This window comes from Dermochelys coriacea, chromosome 1, assembly GCF_009764565.3.
Source record: "Dermochelys coriacea isolate rDerCor1 chromosome 1, rDerCor1.pri.v4, whole genome shotgun sequence".
NCBI classification, from domain to species: Eukaryota; Metazoa; Chordata; order Testudines; family Dermochelyidae; genus Dermochelys; species Dermochelys coriacea.
Window position 1 is genome coordinate 264,381,525 of NC_050068.2, and position 24,900 is coordinate 264,406,424.

Here is a 24,900-nt window from a genome sequence, read left to right on the forward strand (position 1 = left end):
CCCCACCAGCTCGCTCCAACAGGCTGCTCTTTCTGCAAGCAGTGGACAAAGCAGGCAGCTGCCAAATGATGTTATAAGGGAGCCTTGCACATTTTTAAATTAGCAGGTTCTCTCACTGATCAACAATGTAACAACAAAAAACAGGTAAACCAGGATGACGCTAAGTGTGGAGTTACTGTACTTTACTTTAAGTCAAAGCTGCAAAAACAATCTGAAGCCTACATCCCAAGCAAGGGGAAAATATTTATAGGGAAGTGTTGCAGTCCAAACTGGATGAACAAGCATCTCAAACAGGTTATTAAGAGAAAGCAGAAAGTTTAAAAGGAATGGAAGATGAGATGGATCAGCAAGTGAGTGGAGGTCGAAAGTGTAGGGGGAAAAGCGAGAACTGCCAAAAGCCAAGCAGAGTTGGACCTTGCAATAGAAATTAAAACCAACAGTAAAAAGTTCTATAGTCATATAAATAAAAAGAAAACAAGGAAAGAAGAAGTGGCACCACTAAGCACTGAGGATGGGGTGCAGATATTCTAGGCATGGCCCAACACCTAAATGAGTACTTTGCATCAGATTTGAATAAGGATAACGACGAGTTTAGGAGTATTGGCTAATGGAAACAACGACATGGAAGTAGAAATTACCACATCTGAGGTGGAAGTCGAAGTCAAACTCAAACAGCTTAATGGGACCAAACTGAGGGGCCTGCATAATCTCCAGCCAAGATTATTAAAAGAACTCGCACATGAAATTGCAAGCCCAATAGCAAGAATTTTTAATGAATCCATAAACTCGGGGTTTGTACCCTATGACTGGAGAATTGCTAATATAGTACCTATTTTTAAGACGGGGAAAAAAGTGATCTAGAAACCTCAGTTACAGCTAGTTTGACCTCAATTGTATGCAAAATCGTAGAGTAAATTTTGAAAGTGAAAGTAGTTAAGGGGATAGAGTTAAATGGTAATTGGGATAAAATACAACATGGTTTCACAAAAGGTGGATCTCACCAAACCAACCTGATCTCTTTCTTTGAGAAGATAACTAACTTTTTAGACAAAGGAAATGTAGTAGAGGTAATCTACCTGGATTTCAGTAAAGCGTTTGATACAGTTGCACATGGTAAATTATTAGTTAAATTGGAGCAGATAAGGATTATTGCAAGAATTGAAAGGTGGTTAAGGGACTAGTTAAAGCAGAAACTATGAGGGGTCCTAATGAAAGGAGAACTGTCAGGCTGGAGGGAGGTTACCAGTGGAGTTCCTCAGGGTTTTTGTTTTGGGACCAATCTTATTTAACATTTTCATTAATGACCTTGGAACAAAAAGTGGGAGTGTGCTAATAAAATTTCTGGATGAAATTAAGTTGGGAGGTATTGCCAATATGGAGGAGGACCAGAATATCATACAAGAAGATTTGGATGACCTTGTAAACTGGAGTAATAGAAATGGGATGAAAAATAATAATGCAAAGTGCAAGTCACACACACAGGGATTAATGACAAGAATTTTTGCCATAAACTCGAGACATATCAGTTGGAAGTGGCAGAGGAAGAGAAAGACCTGAGTGTATTGGTTGATCGCAGGGTGACTATGAGCTGCCAATGTGATGTGGCCATGAAAATGGCTAATGCAATCCTAGGATGCATCAGGTAAAGTATTTCCTGTAGAGACAGGGAAGTGTTATTAGCATTATAGAAGGTGTTGGTGAGACCTCATCTGGAATACTGTGTGCAGTTGTTGTCTCCCTTGTTTAAGAAAGATAAATTCAAACTTGAACAGGTGCAGAAAAGGGCTACTAGGATGATCAGAGCAATGGAGAACCTACTTTTCAAGAGGAGACTTAAGGAGCTTGGCTTGTTTAGCCTAATGAAACGAAGGCTGAGGGGAGATATAATTGAACTCTCTAAATACATCAGAGGAATAAACACCAGGGAAGGAGAGGAATTATTTAACTTAATGGCAATGATGGCTCTAGAACAAATTGATATAAACTGGCCCTCAACAGTTTAGGCTTGAAATTAGACAAAAGTTTCTGACCATCAGAGCAGTGAAGTTCTGCTTTTAACAGCCTTCTAAGGGGAGCCGTGGGGACAAAAAACCTAACTGGTTTCAAGAGTGAGCTTGATAAGTTTTTGGAGGCGATGGTATGATGAGACTGGCTACATGCCATTGTAGGCAATCTGTAACTGCTAATAGCAAATATCTCCAACAGCCAGAGATGGGACACTAGATGGGAAGAGCTCTGATTTACTACAATGAATTTTTTCCCACAAGTTTGGCTGCTGGGTCTCGCTGACATGCTCAGGTTCTAACTGATCGCCATATCTGGGGTTGTTAAGGAATTTTCCCTCGTCAGATTGGCAGAGACCCTGAGATGGGCGGGGTTGCCTTTCTCTGCAGTGTGGGGCACAGTTCATTTGCTGGCTTGAACTAGAGTAAATGGTGGTTCTCCGTAACTTGAAGTCTTTAAATTAAAATTTGAGGACTTCAGTAACTCAGCCAGAGGTTATGGGTCTATTACACGAGTGGGTGGGTGAGGTTCTGCGGCCTACGAGTGCAAGAGGTCAGACTAGGTGATCATGATGGTCCCTTCTGGCCTTAAATTCTGAATCTATAATTTAATATCTCGAGTTGGTCCATCAGTTCTTTATTTGATGCCTCTACCTCCTCTACTGCCTGCAAACAGGGGCGGCAAGTTGTATGGGCCCGTGGAGCCTGGGCTCCTACAATATTCAGGGTCCGGGAGCCCAGCTCCACCAATGTTTGGGACCGGGTCTCTCCCCTGGCCCTGCCTGCCTCCCCCACTCGCCTCCCCTGAGTGTCCCCTGGCCCCCACTTGCTGCCCCTGGCCCCTGAGCATCCCCGTCTCTCCTCTGCAGCTCCATGCTGCCTCCACTCTGCTGGCTCCCAGCATCAACGGCCGCCGCAGGGTCCTAGTGTCCCCCACCACTAGCGCCAGGGCAGGCTGCCCCTCCCCTTCCGCCTAGGACCCTTCCCTTTCCAGCAGGACCTTCCACCAGCACAGCCCCCCCCACAATCACTGATCCTGCCCCATGCTGGGCAAGAGGCATCCCCATCCTCCGCCCCCAGCCAGGCTACAGTGAGGGGCAGCAGCAGGGGAGGAGGCACACATGTGATGGCAGTCCCCCCCCAGCACCCACCACAGGGGAGGCAAGGGGGCTTCCAGGACCTGAGAGGGGCCCTAGGAGCACATGCAGTGACAGTGGTGCAAGGTGAGTATGCAGCTGGGGGGACAGGGGGAGAGGTGGGCCCCTCCCCCAGACCTCTCTGCTGCCAGTGGGGAGAGAGCTGGGGGGAATCCTGCTCTCCAGCCCCAGCCCCGAGGCAGCCTGCCTGCACCCCAAACTCCTCATCCCCGGCACCACCCCAGAGCCCTCACATTTTTACATTATTTAAATATATATATATATTGGCTTACAAGGTAGGTGTGTGTATGTGTGGGAGGAATGGGGGCAGGACTTGGACCTGTTCTGGGCAGCACCAAACATTATACAAACCTGCCGCCCCTGCCTGCAGAGTGTGTGCCTGGGGTGTGTTCCTTATCTCTGCGGTGAGGCTTGAGGCAAAGAAAGCATTTTGCCTCTCTGTAATCTCCTTATCCTCTTTGAGCGCATCCTAGCAACTTACCAGTTCCTGTGGCTTTCTTCCTTGTGTTGTATTTAAAGGATTTCCTATGTGTCCTGAGATTCTTACCTATTCGGGCCAGTTCTCTTCTTCGCCCTTTTAAGGCCTGAACCAAAGCCCACTGAAATCAATAGAAAGACTTTCAACAGGCTTTGGATTAATACCTTACCAGCCAAAGTTTGTGTTCCAGTGTATTAACCTTCCTTGGGCATTGATTCCCATTTGATAAAGGATGCTTTTTTCGGACTGCATATAATATTGGTTGCGTCTCACCTTTTTAGCTCCCTTTTTTTAGGGTGTTCATATATCTGTGACTCTTACAAGATGTATTACACTTGCCTAATGTCCTAGGTGACTCTGTGGCTTTTCATTTCCTAATGTAGCAGGACCAGAGGCAAAATGATGAGGGTTAACCAGATGAGAGTCTCAGGTGTTTGGAACAGAGATTGGGTTGGGTTACATTGCAGGGATTTTGGTTTAACCCAAACTGGCACCAACTAGGGAAAGTCTCCAGCTACATTCAGTTCCGGCCCTGTTCCAAGCAGTAAACACAGAGATACAAACCAAACAGGATAGCCCCTATGTTTCTCCACAGCACCCTCTCCAGGCTGCTAGGCAGCACAACACCCTGACAGTCTCTCCCCCTCCTCTGGGACCAACTGCCCTCTCCTTTTAAAGGTGTTGAGCCTAAACAGATTGAGTTGCACGTAGAGTTGCCAACTGTCTAATCACACAAACCCAAACACCCTTACCTCTCCCCCAGCCCTGCCCCGCCCCTTCCCCGAGGCCCTACTCCGCTCACTTCATCCCCCCTCCCCCATTGCTCACTTTCCCCCATCCTCACTCACTTTCACTGGTCTGGAGCAGGGGGTTGGGGTGCAGGAGGAGGTGTGGGGTGCAAACTCTGGGAGGCAGTTTGGGTTAAGGAGGGGGCTCAGAGCTGGGGCAGAGCATTGGGGTGCAGACGAGAGTGATAGTGCAGGCTCTGGGAGGGAGTTTGGGTGCAGGAGGGGGTTTGGAGTGCTGATTCCAGGAGGGGACTCAGGGCTGGGTCAGGGGATTGGGGTGCAGGAAGAGGTGTGGGGTGCAGGCTCTGGCAGGGGCTTAGGGGTACGGGAGGGGGTGAGGGGTGTGGGCTCCAGCCAGGCTGAGCTTACCTCGGGCAGCTCCTGGTTGGCGGTGCAGCGGGGTTAAGGCAAGCTCCCTACCTTCCCTGGCCACGCACCGCTCCCAGAAGCAGCCAGCATGTCCTTATGGCCTCTGGGGGGCAGGGTAGGGGACTCCGCGCACTGCCCCTGCCTGCAGGCACCGTCCCCGCAGCTCCCAGTGGCTGCAGTTTCCAGCCTAAAATCTCCCGCTTTGGCTGCAGTAGCCTCTGGGAGATAGAGCCCAATTCCGGGAGACTCCTGGTGAAACCGGGAGGGAATTAGCATGGAATTAGCTCACAGTGAGGAGAACCTCCTGAGCTGGGTTGGCAAGGTCTCCTCCCAGGCATGCCTCGGGGGTTAGACACCGCTCCTCAGGGAGCGAGGAAAGCCCCTGTACATCTGGTTACAGTGCAAGTATTCCTTCCAGTTGGTTCCCATATCCCATTGTGATGTTTCAGCCAGTTTATACTTGTGGCGTAGAAGTCCCACACTATTACAGCTGATTTCTCCAAGGTCCCATCTGTGAATATGTACCACTCTAACTGTGTGGCTTATTTGGTTGGCAACACTTTCTACCAAGATGGCTATCCATGGGCCTGATCGTGCAAGCTAGGGAGCAAAGGATGCTTAGCACCTCAGAAAATCACATCCCAGGTTTGCTGAGGCCAGGAAATGCCATTGGCACTTGAGTTCTGATCTCACGTTCTAGACCTGTCCAGGCATTAAATCATAGAAACTGAAGGTGGAAAAAAGGTTCCAGTCAGTCATCTTGCGCATCTCCCAAATAAAGATGTACACAGTAAATCTTTACAATGCTGATGTTGGAACTGGGACCTACTCATGCCCAGAGTAAGATTGAGGCATAGACACTATGGGCTCCTGCCTTGGGCCTGAGCTTCTGGAGCCATGGGACTGTATCAGAATCTCAGCTTTGGTACAACTAAATTTCTAGTTCTCATGGTTGTGAAGAAAGCTTAAAAATGGGAACCAAGCATAGCCAAGTGCAATGGCGTTTGCCTGAGTTGCAGAAAACCTGAAACAATAGCCTGGCTCACACCCAAAGGGAAATCCTATCATCTGCACCAGCAATCATGTAGTAGTATGGCAGCATCATAGCAGAGTGAGCTTTGGTTTGGCGGGAAGAGCAACACCTTCATTCACAGTCTCAAATACTTTTTTTTTAAAAAAGGCAAAAATGTGTAAAATAAAGGGAATTAAATTGTATTTTGTATCCCTAAAGCTAGAAACATTTGTATCAAAATATTTACAATGACTGTATAGAAATAAACACTCACTCTGTAAAAGAAAAGAAAAGTACAGTACTAGAATATGTCCACCGAATTAACAAAGTCTATATGGAAAGAGAATGTAATGGAGCAAGTATGAGAGAAAATACTGTTCATGCTACCCCTGCACCCATGAATTTTTTGTTGCCACCTAACTTTAGTTTGTGGGCCTAACCACAGTGAGTCCTGACCTCTTACCACTAACAATCTCCACTTACTATTTAAGCTTTTCAGAGGGACAGAAATGTTTGGATTGGATACTCTGATGCAGACAGTTACACTATTCCTGCAATTATGACATGACAATGCTATTTTTTTCCATACAGGCTTTCGTGTGGGGATTTCATTGTATAGGCATTAATTAACAAAGCCTGTCAGCACCCCTGGGAGGTAGGTAAAATGAACATCATTTTACAAATGGAAGAATATAGGCACAAATAGGTTAAGAGACAGAGTTGGGAACAGAATGCTGGATTCCTAACTCTCAGATTTTTTCCACTCTAACTACTAGGCCTTATTTCTTCTGCCATCAAATGTCTTTTTAGTTTGAGGTGACTGACAATGTCACTGTGGGGTCAGTGATTAATGCCCCATCCTGTGCTGTTTTTCCAAGGAGGGGGGAAAATCTATTAACTACAGGCAGTTATAAAAACCTAATTCAGTGTTTCAACAGTGAGCTCCCACAAGCCTAAGCAGGCTGCCTCAGTGATCAGATTGCAAAGTCCCTTCAGTCCCACGGCTTATAGAGCACATGCATCACAAATCTGCCTGTTTATGGCTTCATAGGGACTTCCTGAGATCTTCATTATGCTGCTGTGTTAGAGAGTTACACAACCAACTATAGTGGAGAAACACCCCCAGATGACTCTCTGGGGTGTGTACCACTGAGTTATAACTGCATCCTCTGTTACTAGGATCATTGCCTGCCTCCTTCCTTCCCTGGCTCCTCCCCTCCATTCTTATATGCTTCCCTCTCTCCCTCCACCTCACTCTCCGATTTATTCATGGGAATTAGTCTCTTTCTAAAGTAGGAAACAGGATGGCAATGAATTTGTAGTTATGATATTTTTAAAAACTTGAATTTAGTCTAGTTGGGCTGTTTCCAGATATAATGTCTTTAACGCTTCTAAAAATGTAACAAAAGGCCTGTCCCATTGTTCTCCGGGGCAAAAAGTCTTATCCCTCACTACCGCACACACAATGCAGGCTAAAGGGAAATAGGGGAGGAGAGAGGGGAGGAAGTAAGACGCAGCGCTCATTTCTTTGAGGTGCCGCTGAGTCAGTGATGTAGAGTCTGGTGGTTCCTGAAGGCACAGCCTGACTTTGCGAGGAAGGAAAGCAGAGTCAGGTGACGAGGCGGTTCGTCTGTAACTTTAGGGCCCAAGGATCAAGGAGGTGCTGGCTGGATTGGAGGAGCTGTTTCTCGCTCTTTGGTGGATTCATTTGTGGTGGGTGTTTTTTTGTGTTATTGGCCAAACGGTTCTTCCAGCTGAATGATTCCTCATCCTCTCCATCCCCAATTTCTAACCCTTCCCCGACCCTTTTACTCCTTATTTCTTTCTAAGGACAAGGTAGAGGACGCCAATGATGAAGCTGAAGCAAAAGCAGATCCAGGCCAATATGAAGGAGTAGCCATGATGGTCTTGAGGCTCTGTGAAGTAGTGTGGGAATCGGGCTGTGTAGATGGAGACTGCAATCAAAATGAACAGCCCTGTAGGGGGAGGGGAGGGAAGAAAGAATTGGAAGATGTTGGAAAACTTTAATCTTTGCAGGACATCTCAGATACTGCAGTGATATTGTGGCATGTGCTCTACGAAGCTGATGTCCCATTTATTGTCATTGGGCTGCTCATGAGCACTGAGCACTTTATGCTAATTTTTTATCACAGGGTTTCTTGTGAGCACCGGGTCAAGTACGTCCTGGTTTGTTACTAGAAGGAGATAGGCTGAGGTTGCATACTGGAGCTACTCAGATTCCAGAGTTGTCGGGAATGGTTCACAAATTTAGATTCTGGTATGTTAGTGTCAGCTCCCTTACAAGTACTGAAGCTGTACACACTAGTGTGCATTTGGGCAAATCACTCACGAGTGGGGCTGCGCACACTTGTTTGTTGTGTGCTCGTACATTAACACTGGGGTTTGCTGTTGTAGGGTTTTTCATGAGCATTGGGGCTACTGGCACAGGCTTTTCATATATATATTTTTTTTAATTACAAAACCACATAAACATAATGCACGCACTGAAAACTGATTGAAAGGGGGGGAAGTGAATGGCATTTTTGGGCTTGCCAACCTTGACAGTGATCCTTTATCGACTGACTGTTCTAGTCACTCTCAGGTGTAAAACCAATAACAAGTCAAACAACCTGCTTCCTCTAAACACATTTCCTTTCCCCCTTCCTCCAGTAAGGACTTCCAATTGAAGACTGTGATCTGTATCGACGCTTGGACCCCAAGAGCAGCGCTTATATTGGGAATCTATTCATAACCACTGGGGAACTCTGGAGAATTAAACGCTATTATATTTGACTTGTACTCTCCCTCTTTCATATAGTCAGAGTCTGATCCAAAGGCAATGAAGTCAATGAAGAATCTCCCATTACTTTAATGGGCTTTGGGTGAGATCACCTTCTGTTTACGATTCACACACAGTAGGTGGGGCTGGTATGGATAACTGCCTGGAGCAATAAACCAAACTGTAATCTGAAGTGGAGAATTAAATTGCCTCTGGATACATCTAACCTTTAGGTGAATGTCTGATGCCCTCCTTCTCAAAAAGGCAATAGTAATTAGAATGGGCGGACTTCTCCTCTCACTGCCTGATGGTGTTGACAGTTTGAAAACATTATCGGCGATCCCTGTTCTTTCTTGGAAAGACCCTGTTGTGTTCCAGACCATGCGTTGTGAATAACCAAAGCAGTGACTGCTCTCCTGAAACAGCCTTTTTGAATTTTACGTCAGAACCACTGTGAGGTGGAGCAAGATGCTCTGGGACTGTTTGGTTTATGCTGTGGAGAACGACCCGTCCCATCGTGGAGTCAATGATAAAACCTTCAGACACTTTGATAGGGCCCATTGAATCCAGAGGGAGGGATACCAAAGCAGTTTACAGACAATGGACAAAGCCATTCCAACAGGTGTACACTTGCATCTTCCATTCATTCCAATGGAATTCCACTGGTGCAGCAGTGGGGATGGTTGCACTAATAGATTTGTGTGTGTGTGTGTGTGTGTGTGTAAGAGCTAGTTTGTAAATGGTAAGTATTTCCAAAAGACATTTAATCATTTTGATTTTTTTTTCAAAAAATGGAAATTTTTTATTTTATTTTTATTTATTATTTATTAATGGAAATTTTCTGTTTTTTTTTTAATGAAAAACAGAAAATGTTTCAGTTCCTTCCCTCATCCCCCAAAATCAGTTTTATTAAAACTGAAATTTTTTTTTACTAAAAACGTTTTGATTTTCAGTTCTTCAGAATAACACTGGAAAGCTTCAAATGAAAACATTCAACAAAAAGTTCCTTTTAGGAAACAGCCATTTTTTGTTGAAAAAATTTTGGACACTTTTCAACCAGCTCTACAAGCATGGGCCAACTTTGGGGAAGGTATGGGGGGCATTCCCCTCCGCCCCCCCTCCAAAACAACTGTATATGTTGATAGTAGGGAGGTGCAATTTAAGGTTCCAATGACCTCAAACAGCTTGAGTCATGGCCTCCCACTTATCCTCAATCTCCCCTCCTGAAAAGCAGCGCCCCCTCCCTGCAGGGCCCAGCTATTGCTCCTGCCTCTCCCTGTGGGGTGCAACTCACAGCTCGCCTGGCCTCCAAGGTCACTTGACTGGTGGCTCCACTAGCTGCTGCATAGGGGAGGGGGAGGGAAAGGGGTATGTGTTACATGTGCGCGCACACACGTTTAAACCTTTTAGCATCCTGCTGCAGAGAGACTAGACTTACAGCAAATCAGCATGATGGCTCCAGTGATATAGAAGCGTTTCCCTTTCTCCATGGTGAAGAGCTGCACCACAAACATGACCAATGAGACGAAGGAGAAGATGATAGCCAGGATCATGAAGGCTTGCACTGCTTTGAGGGAAGCTGGCAATACAGAGACGGGGGGGGGGGGAGTGTATGTTAAGACACCAGCAGTATCACAATGTACTGTAGTCCTTCAAACTATACAGGTCATATCAAGACCTAAAAAAAATGTTTCTTACGCATATCCCCTTCAGCAAATGCAATCTGACTGCATTTCCCAGCAATGCAGTTTAGCCAGAGTCCTGTTGAGTTTGTTCCCATGGGAGAGGTACCTGCCATCCAGACCTGAAATAGAACAAAAGTCGTGGCAATGTTGTTGCTCTTGACCATTCTGACAATGATTGCTCCAGCCTATGAGCTGATCTGGGCCTAAGAGGGACAATGACTGCAGGAAGCTTGTGTAGAGATAAAACCTTCACCATCTGCATGTTTGCACAATTTTTAAAATGTGTGCAATAGTCTCTCATTAGAGCTCCTAGCCCCTCTTTTGGCTATAGTTCTTTGTCTAGAAAATCTGCTAGGCGGGGCAGTCTATTCCCATCTAGGTCTGCTGTGCCAGACTTCTCTAGACCATCAGAGTGCAGGATAAACTGAGAGTTCACTGGGGTTTCTTGAGCATTTTAGTTCTAATTCTTCCCTCCTGTTGTCCGGTTTCAAGGCAGCCCCTTAAATGTGATTTGGAGGCTGTTGGATAATTTTCAGACAGAGGCTGCCACAAGGGGGCAGCATAAACTAAGGCACAGGAACAGCTCCAAATGTTTGCATTGCTGCTTGTGCAGGTGAAGTCTCTGAAAGACAGGAGAGTTCTTCATGTGTATTTGGCTATGAAGTTTAAAATGGAGCTGGGCTGGCCACTATAAAGATGTTGACCTGCCCCTTTGCCTCCCTTCTGCTGTAAAGAGGACTGGGGAGGAGGGATTTCTTTTGTAGTGTAGTATACAAACAAGACCATTTGTCTAACTAAAAATAGCATCCGTCTTTATAAGCTTTTGGGGCCAGGGGCTGTCATTTTACTATATGTCTGTACAGTGCCTAGCGCAGCAAGGCCCCAACCTTGCTGAGGCCTCTAAGTGCTAACGCTATATAAATAACAATCTGCAGTGGCACTGGAAAGGATACAATTACTAAGGGGGGGGGCAGGGGGCATACACTTCCTTCAGCATCTAAGCTCTTTAGCTGGCGGTATCAGGAAGAAATTTCTGCTTGTGGCACAAGATTGCACCCTGAGTTTCAATATGGAGTTTGTGCTTTCTTTTGAACAATGAAGGAACAATTATTGGAGACAGTATACCCAACAAGATGGAGCAATAGGCTTTCCCAGGAGGTTGTTTGGCTAAATGAAGAATTGGTTTCCGCTCTTATGGCAGAATATGGGACATAATGCATCACTGGTTTGCATGGATGTGACAGCATTTGTTCCTTAACAAGCCTTTTATCTTCACTCTGATAAGAATTGTTGGTTTTCCTTTTTGACTTGGTGAGCAAGAGCATGTTGTTGGGAATAAATACTTAGACAGCAGCATCTTGACACCGAGTGGGATTTTTATCAGCTCTTTCCAGCTCAAGAAACTCTCCCCTGCAAATCTTTTGGTATTCACACTGCTGTGAGTTACTTGGCCATTGGCCTAACAATTTACAGTCACGAGTCCCCAGCAACACTTGGCCTTTTTGTGTTATATGTATGTGCTCTTGGATCACATGTTCTATGGAATCTGGGGAATTTTCATTGTATGAACCTTCTGCAGCCAACTCCTTCTAGCCTGGCAGAAGATGAATTGCATGTGTTATATAACAAATCTTTTCTCCCAGATTTTGTGATAATCTCTTAATTTTGACCTATGATTTTAATGTCACAAGAGATCAATGATCTGTGAGCATGTGAGAAAACATGGCCCCTGTAATATTCACACAGCCTCGCTGGCTTCAGTGACATTGCATGAAGGTATCTGAGGGCAGAATTTGAGCAATTTACTATACCTATTCCTTGGACTTGGGTGGCACTAATGTGTCCGGAAGAATCTAAAACTGATTCAGCCAATCAGATAAGATATTATCCAAACGCTCTTTGTTTTTTCTTTTAAATGAGATGCCATCTTGTGTCATGGAATGGACAATGAACTGGACTAGTCCGGTTTCACCATTTGGGATGGGAGCTTTTTGGGTGTAGCAATTTTGTAGTATGTTTATAGATCTGCTGCATATTTCAGCTACTACAAAGTGCTTTTGGTTTGGACAGGGACCAGCCCTTATATGTCTTCTGTGTTGTGTTTTATCATATAGATGATAATGAATGCTACCAATAACTGTATTTAGGTTTGCCCAAACAGTTCATGAGAACAGTTTTTAGTTCCAGAAACAGACAAGCATCCACCGTATAATTATACAAGAGACTGTCTGGCAGATGGGATGATAAATTTCAGCTCAAAACTATCCTCCATTAATCTCACTTGCTCAACTAGTTCTTGAATGAGGCGTGTACCAGTGGTTCCTACTACAAAGTTATGGGAGTGGAAACATCACTGTGAGGCTGTCTGTGTTTGTTTGAGTTCAGGACTAGGAACTTTGCTGTTCTCAGGGTGGCATTTAAATTAAAGAGGCTTGATTTTTTTTCAGAGATCCGTTTATTTCAAGGGAGTTAACCCAGCTTAAAATTGGAGTAACAGAGCAGTGAATCAGGCTCGTTATGTTTTCTGAACAGAGCCTTTGCACATTATTGTTTACTGAAAGAGGGCGCCCTACTCCCTAACTCTATAGACTGGCATCCCTACAGTGGAACCTTTCAATGGTATGTGGGGTTATAACTGTGGAAGGGTTGAACGTTCAATGTCTGCTGCCTGTCTTGTTTAGAGAGACACAATGGGTAAGGTAATATCTTCAGCTTCCATTAGTGAGAGAGACAAGCTTTCGAGCTTACACAGAGACTGACATGGCTACAACAACACAGTCTTGTTCAGAAGCAGAATTACTTACGTTCGCAATGGTGGATACAAACAGCATGATCACGGTGGCAATGTGGACCACAAAAATACCAGCTAATAGCACCAACATCTTGGCTTCTTAGTGTGTGTGTGTGTGGTACGGGGGAAGGTCTCAAATGCAGATGATTCTGAGGAGAAAAAGTAGTGGAGAAGAAAATAAAGGTGGGTGCTGGAACCAAGAACTTTGTTACAATAAACCAGTATTTACCTGCAAGAAAGTAACCAAGTTTGTTTTAAACCCACCCCAGAAACATTGGCCTAGTACTGAAAAATTACATCTAAAAATACCGACAACACCCCCCCTCCACATACCAGCAAATCACTCAAAGTAGTTGGAGAGAAGCTGTAGCCACTGTAGCCAGTCTTGCAGGAAATGCAATGGACGGTTTTGAAGATACTGTGGGTAGTTTTTAAAAATAGGCTGAATATATGTCTGACCATGAATAAGGTTAGTGCTGTGAAGGGTAAAGTGATATACTCCAGTCCCACATGCCAGGAAATTGAGCTACTTGCCCCCTGGGGCCGTGGATGTCAGGAAGGATTTCCTTTTCCTCATCCTCCCACCTGACAATACAGTTTTATCCAGTTGGTCTGGTGTATCATGAGTCGGCAGGGGTGGAGATTTGTCTTCCTCTGACATGTCAGGTATTGGGCACTGTTGGAGTGGACTACAGGACGAAGCAGGCCTGTGGTCTGATCTGTTATGTTAAGAGAGAATACCAGCATAGATGAACCACTGGGCTGTTCTAGAGGGGGAGAAAATAGACTACTGTACTTGGTGGCTCAATGGTCAGATCTGGTATGGTGGAAGATGGGATAACTAGAGTCATTGCGGGGCATGGATCAGCATTCATGTTGTGGTCCCTGTGAGTACCTGGCCCAGGCCGGGGAAGCTAATGATCCAACCAGTGGACCAAATTCAATGATGAATCCTGGTCATGTGCCACCTGAGGCACATTGCACATATACTAAGAAGAAGAACTGGAGTCAATGCTTTGCTCAGATCCTTTATTCCTAAAATGGAAATGGTTGCAGTTTCCTTAAAAAAAGCCCAAGCATTGGTTTGTAGTGAGGACTACTCTTGATTTCCCTTTAAATTCAAGGAAATCTGCTCAACATATTACTGCATTAAGACACCCTTCACAAGTAATGCATCTCATTCCTTTGCATTATTCCCCTACGTGCAGCAGGACTTGAATTCATGCAGTGTTCCTTGTCACTGATGAATATTTAATTTAAAAAGAAGTGAGATTTTAGGAACTAGCATTGGCGGGTTCTGATGGTGCCATTTAACCAAGGCTACTGTTTTCTTTTCTGCAATTATGAAATCTAAGGAGCAGAGGCCTGATATTGACAACAGATTCACTCCTCCTGCACAGAAGTGGCAAGTGGAAAGCATTAGGATTTCAAATCTCACCTACTGACAGGACGCTTATCAGTATTTTGTCATTAGAGTCATAGAAATTAGAGACAGCAAAGGCTTGTTGGGTCCTTTAGTCTATTTTCTCTGTCCAGGAGAAGACAGCTCCTGAAAATGTAGGGGGTAAAATAAAGGGGCTAAGTTAATTTCCTGCCCTCCCTCTCTTTGCTAGGTGACAGCAGTGTCAAACACCTGCTTTATATTTGCAGCTGTTCTGGGCCAGTTGAGTCAGGCAAGGAATCCAGCTGTAGCTTTCTAGATGAGGAGCAGTGACAATGCAATATAATACTGCAGTTATCATTTGTACTAACATCTGTCATACAGAAAGGCTTTGTAGAGTCACCCAAATGGCATATGTTACTCATTTACTCCACCTTCCTCTTTCCTTCTCTTTTGTCTAATTGAAGCCTTGTGTGTGTGAGAGCTGATATGAGAGATTACTGGGTTGTATCATCACAGTTCAAATACTATTTTCCCACACCTCATGGGGCTGCCAAGCTTTCCCACTTGCTTACTATTTGCCCAAAACCAGTACTAGTTAATAACCAACAGGAATTCCCAGAATTACAGAAAGTGGAGAAAGAAGTGACCTCTGTGCCATGCAGGATTGTTCTTCACTGTAAATATCTGTGCTTTGTCCTGTCCAGTTTGCAAGGTTTCAACCAATGAGGCTTCCACCACTTCTCTTGGGAAGTTCTTCCACAGCCTAACAGATCTGATTAGTAGAAAATGGGTCCTGATATTCTGTGTCTCTTTGTCCTGGCTTGCTTTTATCCATTGGATTACCCTAGAAAACTCCTTATACTTCAGGATTTTCAAAGGTGGGGAGCACTCATACCTCTCACTGACTGCTGTGGCTGCTGTTGGGTGTTCAGCACTTCTGTTGCTGGAACCAGGCTCTAAGTGGATTCCTCCAGCACCTTTAATAATCTGTCATCTGAATTCCCTGTGCTTTGGTTCTGAAACTGCTTTGACTAAAGAGAACATGGACTCATCCATGCATATAGGCTGTGAGAAATCATAGCTTCCCTGCTCCCTGAGGAGAGGTCTCTGTGTACGGTCACCCAAACCACATTGGCTTTCTTTACCACCATATCACATAGGAAGCTCATAACTCGAGGTCTTCACATTTTTTTCAAACAGAAAACATTTTGCATTGGAAAATGCCATGTTAAAAAAATTAAAATATTTGGGGGGGAAATGTTTTTTAAATTTATAATTTTTATTTTTTTTTTTAAAAATTCAGAAATGATTTTTAAAAATCCTCACCTGACCAAGCTGTCCAGAACATTCATTTTCAAATGTTTTTTTATTTATGAAAATAGAAAATAACTGAAATGTACCTTTCTCCTATAAAAATGTTCCACCCAAAATTTTAAAAAAACCAACCAACCAAACCAAACCAACCCCCCAAAAACTACCACCAATAAAACAACCAAACATAAATTGATTTTGGAATTTTTGTTTTTTGTTTGCTGTGAATTTTCTTTTTCTAATCAGTTCTACTCAAATCTAGCATGCTGCTCAAGATCAGCCCTAGTTAGGTCACTTTTGGCATTACTAATTCCCATGGCCACTCTCACTATGCATGCTACCTAACGTGAGCTCCTCAGGGGATGTCGATTTGTAGCTTTGAGTCTTTCTGAGGAAAAGCATGACCACCCTCTCCGTTCGTTATCCCTTTTGCCCATTGAATACACAGTAGATAATAATCCCATGTAAACTCAGGGGTAGGGGAGAGCAAGATAATTGGTCTTTTTCATTTCTGACTGGGCTACATATGCTTTTCTTCTCATTAAAGCACAATAGAAAGTGCCTTGGTGGCTCTGAAGGAGTGAGGCATGTGTTCTCATTAGCCGGGTGGGGTCACATTGCTAGAGCAGCAGCACATGTCGGGTGCATATCCTTTCTTCTCCTTTCCTCAATCTAGTTGCAGCTGGAATTGGAGTTTATCAGGCTTTTATTGGACAGTAGTTCAATCCCAACCATCCTGGAGTTGCCAGTTTTTCCATTGGCTCACTCCAAAGAATGCAAACCTGCAGTTACTTAACCCTGCAATTGCTCAGTGTAGCCTGTCCTTTCCAGGTCTGCATCTCGCAAGCCAGGTAGGTGTCATGTCCAGGAACCAGAGCCTGTGGAATGCTCAGTAAGCATTGCGGCAGCCTCCTGCGGACCTTTATGATGGGAAATCAGTCCCTGGGCCAAGGTGAATGGGTAGAACAGTTACTGAAAGATGCCAGACTTGAGGAGAGGAGAGGACGTGAGCTCATCTGCCTGGTATTCACCTTGGATGGCTTGAGATGGAAGAGAGACTTACTACTGGTGATGGTAGCTTGAGATTCTCCCCCTCTTCCCCGGTTCCCCCTGAGATCATGGTTGGAGAGAATGCTATCAATGCACAGGAGTGCTAATAATGAAGAACAACAGCTTACATTCCTATAGCACTTGTCATCATGAAGGATCCTAAATTGCTTTTACAAACACTGTCCATCCATCTGCTGGAATGCAGCTTCTTCTGGGGAGAACACAGTGGTTGGTTCATAGCATGCAGCACCGCTACACTACAGTTGAAGGCAGGAAGACCACCATATCCGATTCCCCCCTACCCCCCCCGTATCCCTTCCCTCAAAAAGTCATCTGCAGAGAGCATATACTTTTTAGGGGGGAAAAATCATTTAGTTCAACCCAACTTTCTGGCAAAATAGTTTGGATGGAAAATTTTCAACTGGTGCTAGTTGTCACCTTAGAATTAGTGCAGACCAGCATGACAGATAACAGAGCCAATGGCCCTAATTAGGGCCAGGATCATAGAATCATAGAATACTAGGGTTGGAAGGGACCTCAGGAGGTCATCTAGTCCAACCCCCTGCTCAAAGCAGGGTCAATCCCCAATTTTTGCCCCAGTTCCCAAATGACTCCCTCAAGGATTGAACTCACAACCCTGGGTTTAGCAGGCCAATGCTGAAACCTCTGAGCTTGAAGGTGAAGAGTATGAAGGCTACAGCAGAAGAGAAAAATACTGAATGTGCCACCCTACAGCTGATACAAACTAATAGCTCTGGCACCAGCAAATCACCAGAGCAATAAAGCAAACCTACAATGGGCAATGCTACTTATGGTATCACCATGACCAAGTGGCTCAGGACAATGCATCACCTATCACAAATTCGTAGAACTGTTCCACAGACTTGCCTTCCATAGATACATTATCTGAGCACCCCAGGGGCCATCGCAGTTTTGTCAGGCCCTGTGATGTGAGCCTGCTGTTTCACAATGGATGGACTCAATTGTCATAATACAAAGATGCAAAGATCATCCTGCCATTGTGACATTATTATTTTTCCTACAGAATCAATACCAGGGAGTTGGTGGCCCTACAGATTACAAAGGTGAAACATCATAAATGGTCCATTTTTCCCTATGGTCTGCTTCTTGTTTGAGACCCAAGTAAGGCCAGAGGCCCTGTTGACACAGGGTTTGTGTCATTATGTGCAGGTAGCATGGTACAAAGCCTTGAGATTCTGCTCTTGATTCACCAGGCTGACTCAGTTTGCAAATCAGTTGCCTTTTATAAAGATGTGGGTAATTTGTCAGTTCTCCCTGCAGAGAGATCTCTGGAGAGTCTGTGTGTGTGTACATGTGCTTTTGGAGTCTTTGATTTAAGGGGTGTGATTAAAAGGCCTTACTAGGTGCACAGCTTGGCCTTACAATAACTAGCGGGGATATGCCAACCACCTCCAAGTATTTGATGGGTGTAAACATAAAGGAAAGAGAGGAATTGCACAGGGTAGCCCAAAGGGCTATAACTGAGAGTAATGGGCTGAAATTCAGCAAACAGAATGTTTTGGCTGGGGATCAGGAAACATTTTCTAGTAATGAGTGAGGACTGTTATGCTGTGGAGTAGTCTCACAAGGGAAGTGGTGGAAGACTCATCGCTTGAGTCACTTATAACTGGACTGGACAAAGCCCTGGAGAACAACTGTAGGGAACAGTCCTGCACTAGGAGGACTGGAAAAGATGATCTGACAGGGTTTTTCCTCTGTGATGTCTATGATTCATTTGAGAGTTGGTGAACCTCTCAGTACTGAAGGGAAGCGCTGAGAAATTGGCAATTTCTCAGGAAGAAAAGCCTTGGAGTGCCAACTCATGTGACAGCCTCAATAGAAACACCGAAGCTCTCTTGGTAGGAGGAAGGAGAAGAGAGAGCTGCCTGAGGTCTAACAAGCTGCCAACAGCCACTGCTGGAGGAAACTACTGTATGGAGAAAGGGAGGGGCCGAGTTCCTAAAAAGGGAAGGAGGGAGACCAGGGACGGGGTAAGGGGAAACAAGAGTAAATGGGAGCCACAGAAATGTTTCAGTGGCTTAGTGATTAGTAATAATAAGATCCTCCATGCTGGTACTTCGGGGGAGTTCAGGAAGTGAGGGAGGGAGCATACACACCTCGCCACGTTAAGAGTCTCAGGATTTCTATTCCTAAAACTGGTTAATTAAAAATGTACAATGTTTGGGAGGGCCTGGAACATGCAGTGAATTAATGAAAAGGAACAGGGAGAGAAAAGAGCATGCTTAGACGTGTCTGGTCAATGGGTTAGAGGCTGCAGGTGTGCAGGGGTATGTGTGTGTGTATATGCATGTTTATTTCTGTGCATGTGTCTCTGTGAGTCTGCTTGTGTTTGCATGTGTGTGTATCTCTCTTTGGGTATGTCTGTGAGCTTACCTGCATGCGTTTGTGTTTGTTTTATTTTTGTGTGCACATATTTATCTGTTTGAGTGTATCTGAGTTTGGCTGTATGTGCATGTGTGTGTTAGTGCACATATTGTAAAAAATGGTTTACAATCATGATCCCATTAAACTGTCCTATAAAGTTATAATACAGTACGCTGCTATCAAAAGCCTGAGCATGAAACCTGCCTGAACGCTATTCTGTCTCCCTGTAGTTTTTAACTGAAGGGGGATGGTTAGCAAAGCACCCTGCTGCTGTGCCTTTCCCTCCAATTGTTGTTCCTCAAGAAAGAAAGAAAGAAAGAAAGAAAGAAAGAAAGAAAGAAAGAAAGAAAGAGCTGACATAGTAGGGAATATATTTGTGAAACTTTTCTTTAGAGAAACTGAATTGAGAGAGTGAGCAAGAGAGAATCCCGGTTCCTGGTCAGACGACCTCTCCTTTTCCACTACAGCAGTGGTTTTCAACCAATGATCTGTAAACCCTTGGGGGTCCACAGACTTAGTGGCGGATTAACACATGTGCCCCAGGCAATTTGGGGGCCCCTACAGGAGGACAGGAACCTGTGTAGAAGTGGACAGCCCCTGCCACCGCCGCTCCATGCCTGCCCAGGCTACTATGCCCATGTTAAAAAGTGGGCGGGCATGGCCCTCTGACTTTTAAAAGTGCGGGGGCATGGACCCCCTTTTCCCCGCAGTTCCGGTGCCCCTGGGCCTCTGAGGCATGGGGAGCCCAAATGTCCTTTGTGCCAAGAGCCTCAGTAAATCTTAATTTTCTTCTACACAGAATATGTCTAAGGAGTCTGCGAAAGGTTGTCGGTACCATAGAACCATGGTTTTCAATGTGTGGTTGGCTGACCCCGGGCGGGTGCGCAGATTAAGTCTGAGATTTCCAAAGAGGGTCCCGGACCTCCATTTGAAATTTTTAGGGGACTGCAGATGAAAAAAGAGTGAAAACCACTGACCTAACGTGTCAACAATAAACCTGCCTCCTATGTGCCAGCATAGACATGGGGCCCCCAAAGAGCTGTTGTGTCTGAAAACCAGCTAAGAAAAGATTGAGCTGGCTAAAGTGCAAACTGTTCAGTAGCTCTCTTTTTTCAATATCATCCCATAATATGAGATTAAGGGGGGACGTGGTGAAATGAATGGCTAGTTAGTTTAGAACAAATTAAAGTGCATTACTTCTTTTTGCAAAGTGCACTTAGCCTGGGCTCTTCACTGCTGCTAGAGGTCATAAATCCTATTGGACTGTAAGAGAGTTGGGAGTTACAAACAATAATAGCACGCACTGTTATTTATCACAAGGGAAATTAGATCTCCTGTTGTAGGGTGTAAACTGATTTCCACAAGGTTCGGGAAAGAATTCCTGACATCTGATGAGGCATGGCAAAGGCTCTGCTCCTGGGTCTTTGGTGCAAAATCCTAACAGTAAAATGGTTTACTTCAGCAACGTGTGAGATTTCAAAAGAGGGCGGCCACACCTTAGCAAACTCTTGCTCTGCTTGTGTTTTTTTTATCCCTCACCCATGAGTGTTCTGCACTTCAGTCCCCTTGTCCTGATTGCTCACTCTCCCTTCCATGAGGCATAGTCTATCTCTTAAGAGGGACACAGCTCAGACATTACTCAGCGATGACAAGTGCTTGGATGTTGGACTCCAAAGTTAAGAACACCCAAGCAGACTTTGGCCTGAGCGAGCAATGTGGGGAAGGAAAGGCACTTGCCGTGTACACCCTCTAATCAGAAGGTGTGTCCACACAGCACCAAAATAATCACCAGGATGGCTTCCCAGGAGCTATAACTGTGGCTTGAAAGGAAAACAAGGGGTGGTCAGCAGGATGATGGAAACCTCCCGACTGATTTGGTGGCAAAATGAAGCAATGTGTTTCAGCAAGCATGGTCAACTGATTTTTGCATGTAGCCCAGGAATGTCATGGTTCACGCCCTTCAACTGAGTTATTAGACTCTCACTGCGGGACTCTTACCTCTCCTGCTGCAGACACTGTGTTTCCTATTCGGTGGGTAAATCCTATAGCCCAAACTTCAGCTTGACAAGCAGGATCCCTCCTTCAATGTGTCTACTGTTGAGAAAGTGTTAGTGCTGCCCAATCGTGCGGGAGGAGGTCCACCTACGTGGATGCCCAGTCTGGTTCCTCAGCGCACTGCACACCAGGTACAGTGCTCGGTGTGATGACAGCTTCTGCCCAGCAGGCCGAGGGAATTTAGGGCAGGATTGGAAATCTGCCATTGTACAGGGGATGTGTGACACCTGGCCTCAAGCCGACATGAAATCCTCTGGCAGAGGGAGGGGAAGCAGTGTTAGTGCAGAGATCACCTGCCTTCAGTATGGGGAAATTCAGGCACACATATTGAGGAAGGTTCTGGCTGCCTGCCATGCTGTGCTGCCTGGGAGTCATACAGCAGGCTTATGGACAAAGTAAAGGACACCTTTAGGTCTGAATTCTCCTATCCTGGGTCAGTTTAGCTAAATGTATGTTACATGGCAGCTGGAGGTGGCTTCCCAGCATGGATAGGCAGATGCACCAGCTGTGTTCGAGCCAGCACACTAAAATTAACCACATTGCTGTAGTGGAACAGGTGGCAGCTCGACCTAGCCCCCTGAGTACAATCCTGCCAGACCCCCGCGTGGCTGGCCCAAGCTAGTGCTGCGGTCATGCTGCTATTTTTACCACGCTAGCTTGAGCAGAGCTCATCTGTCTACCTGTGCTCGGAAGCATCCTCCCAGCTGCTGTCCAGGCATACCCCCAAGTTCCCTGCCTTGGGGGCCTCTCTCGAAATACCAAAGCAGCCAATCTGCTACATTTCATTTCCTGGAATTAGGTCTGTTTTCAAGCTTTCTAGACAGAGCCCACGCTCCATTGCAAGCCATCAGATGGCTACCGTACTTTATTGTCATGCCCTTGTATCACTTAAGAATGGAACAAGTTGAAGGCCCCAAAGATGCACCCTGCGGGTGCTATACAAGCAGAGAGGGCCTTTCGTGCACAGCTTTCTCTGCCCAAAGAGGGAGAGAGGAGGTGTCAGCCACTGCTCTGGCACTGTGCCCCACTGCCCCAGAACCAGAGGATTCTCTGTGGGGCCCATAATCCCTGGCCCACTTCCCTCAGGTTTTTCCATGGGAGGGGCTCAATCCCCCTCCTTATGAGTTTTAAAATTGGATGAACAAAAGGTACAGGCTATTCTGTAGTCAGACACATGTGATGTGCCGCTGTCATATAGAAACTGCACAAAATGCCTGCAGGACAATCAAGGCCGAGGTGTGTCCAACAGGACTGCCTGCACAAGTAAAACAAGCAGGATTTGTTCCTCCGTCACTTTAATTGGTCTCCTATAAGAAGCACTGTTGTTCAAAGGGTGCACAGCCAGGCTGGCACTTAGGAGACCTGGGTTCTAGTCCTAGCTCTGCCTGTGACCATGGACAAGTAATATCCCTTTTGTTTTCCTGCCTCCCTTGGTCTGTTTAGACTGCAAGCTCTTTGGGGCAGGCACTGAGTGTGTCCGGTGCGTAGCACACAGGGACCCCAATGCTGGTTAAGATTTCCAGGCATTACAGTAGTAGAAGTAATAATAATGACCCCAAGACACAACAGCATGCAGTGGCATTACTGCACTATTTTTGAGCCATCACTCCAGCGGTGTGTAGTTGTGTATCTTTGAGCAGGGCTGCTCTGCATTGTCATGTTCTAGGGAAATAATCTGTGTTTAAGCACAGGAAAAACCTCTTTGCAGTCTCAGTGCTTACCCTCCCCACCTCCCAGGTATTTGTGCAAAGAGTTTGGGTGGAAGGAGGAGGGTGAGTCTGGCAGGTTGAAAACCCTTCTTGGCAAACATCTCAGATTGCTGTGGGTGACGCCTAATGGGCCAGTGGTGCTATCCCAAGGATGAACTTGGCCCCATCTCCTCAGGCACATCACGTTCTGTGCCCTTTGCTGTGTGTATTCAGAAAAAGAAACTCTCTCCTCATGACAGAGATGTTGCAATAGGGCACGCCTGGACAAAGCCAGTCTCACAAGTGCCTTAATAGAGAGTACCAGTGCCTTCCAGCAAAAGCCTGCTCAGCCATTGTTTTCTTCCCCCAGCCCTTCTAAATGTGTTAGTATTAACCATACCAAAAAACTGCTTTCACTCCCAAACGTGCCTTTCACCCAGAAAGATCTGTAAGAGCTCTAGAGACTCTCTCTGTCTTGATCACTTCTCCCACCACTGAAATGCGGTTACCTCTTGGGTGGAAGGCAACAGCTGCAAGCATGCACAGCAACAGGTTAAACTCCTACTATCTGCAGACAGACTGAGAATTAAATGGGAGCAGGGCTGATTTGAACTATATTTAGGGGAGATGAAAGAATTGCTGGGGAAAGGCATTTCGTGTGGGAGGAGGATTGAGTGAGAAATTTGCCAGTTTCTGCAATGCTCTACTTCCCACCAATAGGCTCCCACCACTCATTTATCCCCTCCACTTTTCTCATGTAGCTCTCCTATTGCTTTCAGCACTTCTCTCGTCTGCCTTACTTTTATTCTCATCACTCCCAACCCCAGGGATTCGGCTGCCAAGAAGGCGTAACATGTAATCACATTGTTCATATGTCTTTGGTTAGATCTTCTGGTCAGCTTCAGTCTCACTAGCTCAGATTCTGAGAAGGAACCTCCCAGCTCTGATTTGAGCTGTGCTAACCCTTTTGCCATCAAAGACTTACGTTTTAATTATTTTGTTAAACCAGTGACTTGCAAACCACTAATAAAAAGGGAGAGCTTTGAGACGCGCACAAAAGCTTGAGAGACATCTGAAAAAACCAAAGGCCAGCTTCTGATCTGAGTTGAGCTGGTGTAAATCTGAATTAGCAGGACTGATTTCAAAGAGACCTGCACTGAACTTCGAAACTTGCCAATATGTCATTGCTAAATAAATAAATAAATGAAATGTGGCAAGCATCTCCCTTACTCCATACTGCAGACAGTTCCGCTGTGTGTCTCTCACACCCTCAAGTCAAGAATAGAGTTACCTTAGCAAGCAGTGTGCAATTGCAGTCAGACCTTGTAGTGCCTTGTACTGGTGCCTCAGCCCTATCTGTGGCTGGATTTCAAAGCACAATATAAAGGCATAAGCGTCTGCCGTTAGTGAGTCTCCCTCAGAGATGTAGAGAATCATGGAAAGAAGGGAAAAGGGAAAGACAGCTTTAGATCAAAGGAATGGGAGATACTGAATGGAGGAAGCAGTTGCAGAGGATTTTGTGAAGAGGTCTTACCCTGGAAGGGGGCTGGTTCTGGCACCTTTAGAAGAAGGCACTTGCTTTGCCTTAGTCCTGTCTTCTTGATGTACCGAGCTGTAGTGGAGGGAGTGCCCTGCCTGCCGGAGTTATGTTTCCTCTGCTGCTGTGTCAGGATGTGCGATGGGGGGTGTCTTTCCCCTGCGTTTTAAAGGAGTTTCTAATAATCAGTCTTGCTTTAAAGAAAAAAAATGTATAAACTACGCCCTGCTTGGCAGCAAGTCAAGAGTCACTGGGAGGAAACCAGCAACTCAAAGAAATCTCTTGTGGAATTCTGACTGACTCAGAGCAGAGTACAGAGACCACAGCCTGGAAAAAGGAATGACACGAATCCAGATGAGTAATAGGAGGCACCCAAACAACGTCTGTTTACAAAAACGGACTTCTGG

At 45.4% G+C, this 24,900-nt stretch overlaps 1 protein-coding gene and 1 long non-coding RNA gene across 2 annotated transcripts; both read right to left on the reverse strand.

The window, feature by feature from the left end:
• Positions 1-96: 96 nt before the first annotated feature.
• Positions 97-18,472, reverse strand: LOC122457479. The gene is made up of 3 exons (XR_006277013.1): positions 18,462-18,472; positions 800-806; positions 97-180 (listed from the first exon to the last, which is right to left on the reverse strand). It is a non-coding gene; the product is annotated as an uncharacterized LOC122457479 (long non-coding RNA).
• Positions 5,987-24,900, reverse strand: EMP1 (epithelial membrane protein 1). Its single transcript, XM_038386035.2, has 5 exons — positions 24,491-24,900; positions 13,076-13,211; positions 10,285-10,390; positions 10,025-10,165; positions 5,987-7,783 (listed from the first exon to the last, which is right to left on the reverse strand). Exons 2-5 carry the CDS (start codon positions 13,151-13,153, stop codon positions 7,623-7,625), a joined length of 486 nt encoding a protein of 161 aa, XP_038241963.1. The 5' UTR covers positions 13,154-13,211; positions 24,491-24,900; the 3' UTR covers positions 5,987-7,622.

Bases quoted from the DNA above. Each gene is read 5' to 3' on its own strand.
- EMP1 (XM_038386035.2), bottom strand. From the start codon at position 13,153: ATGTTGGTGCTATTAGCTGGTATTTTTGTGGTCCACATTGCCACCGTG. The intron at 10,391-13,075 runs GTAAGTAATTCT...GTTCTATTTCAG, and splicing joins TTGTATCCACCATTGCGAAC to GTCTGGATGGCAGGTACCTC. The intron at 7,784-10,024 runs GTAAGTCTAGTC...CTCCCCCTACAG, and splicing joins AGCCATCATGCTGATTTGCT to GGCTGTTCATTTTGATTGCA.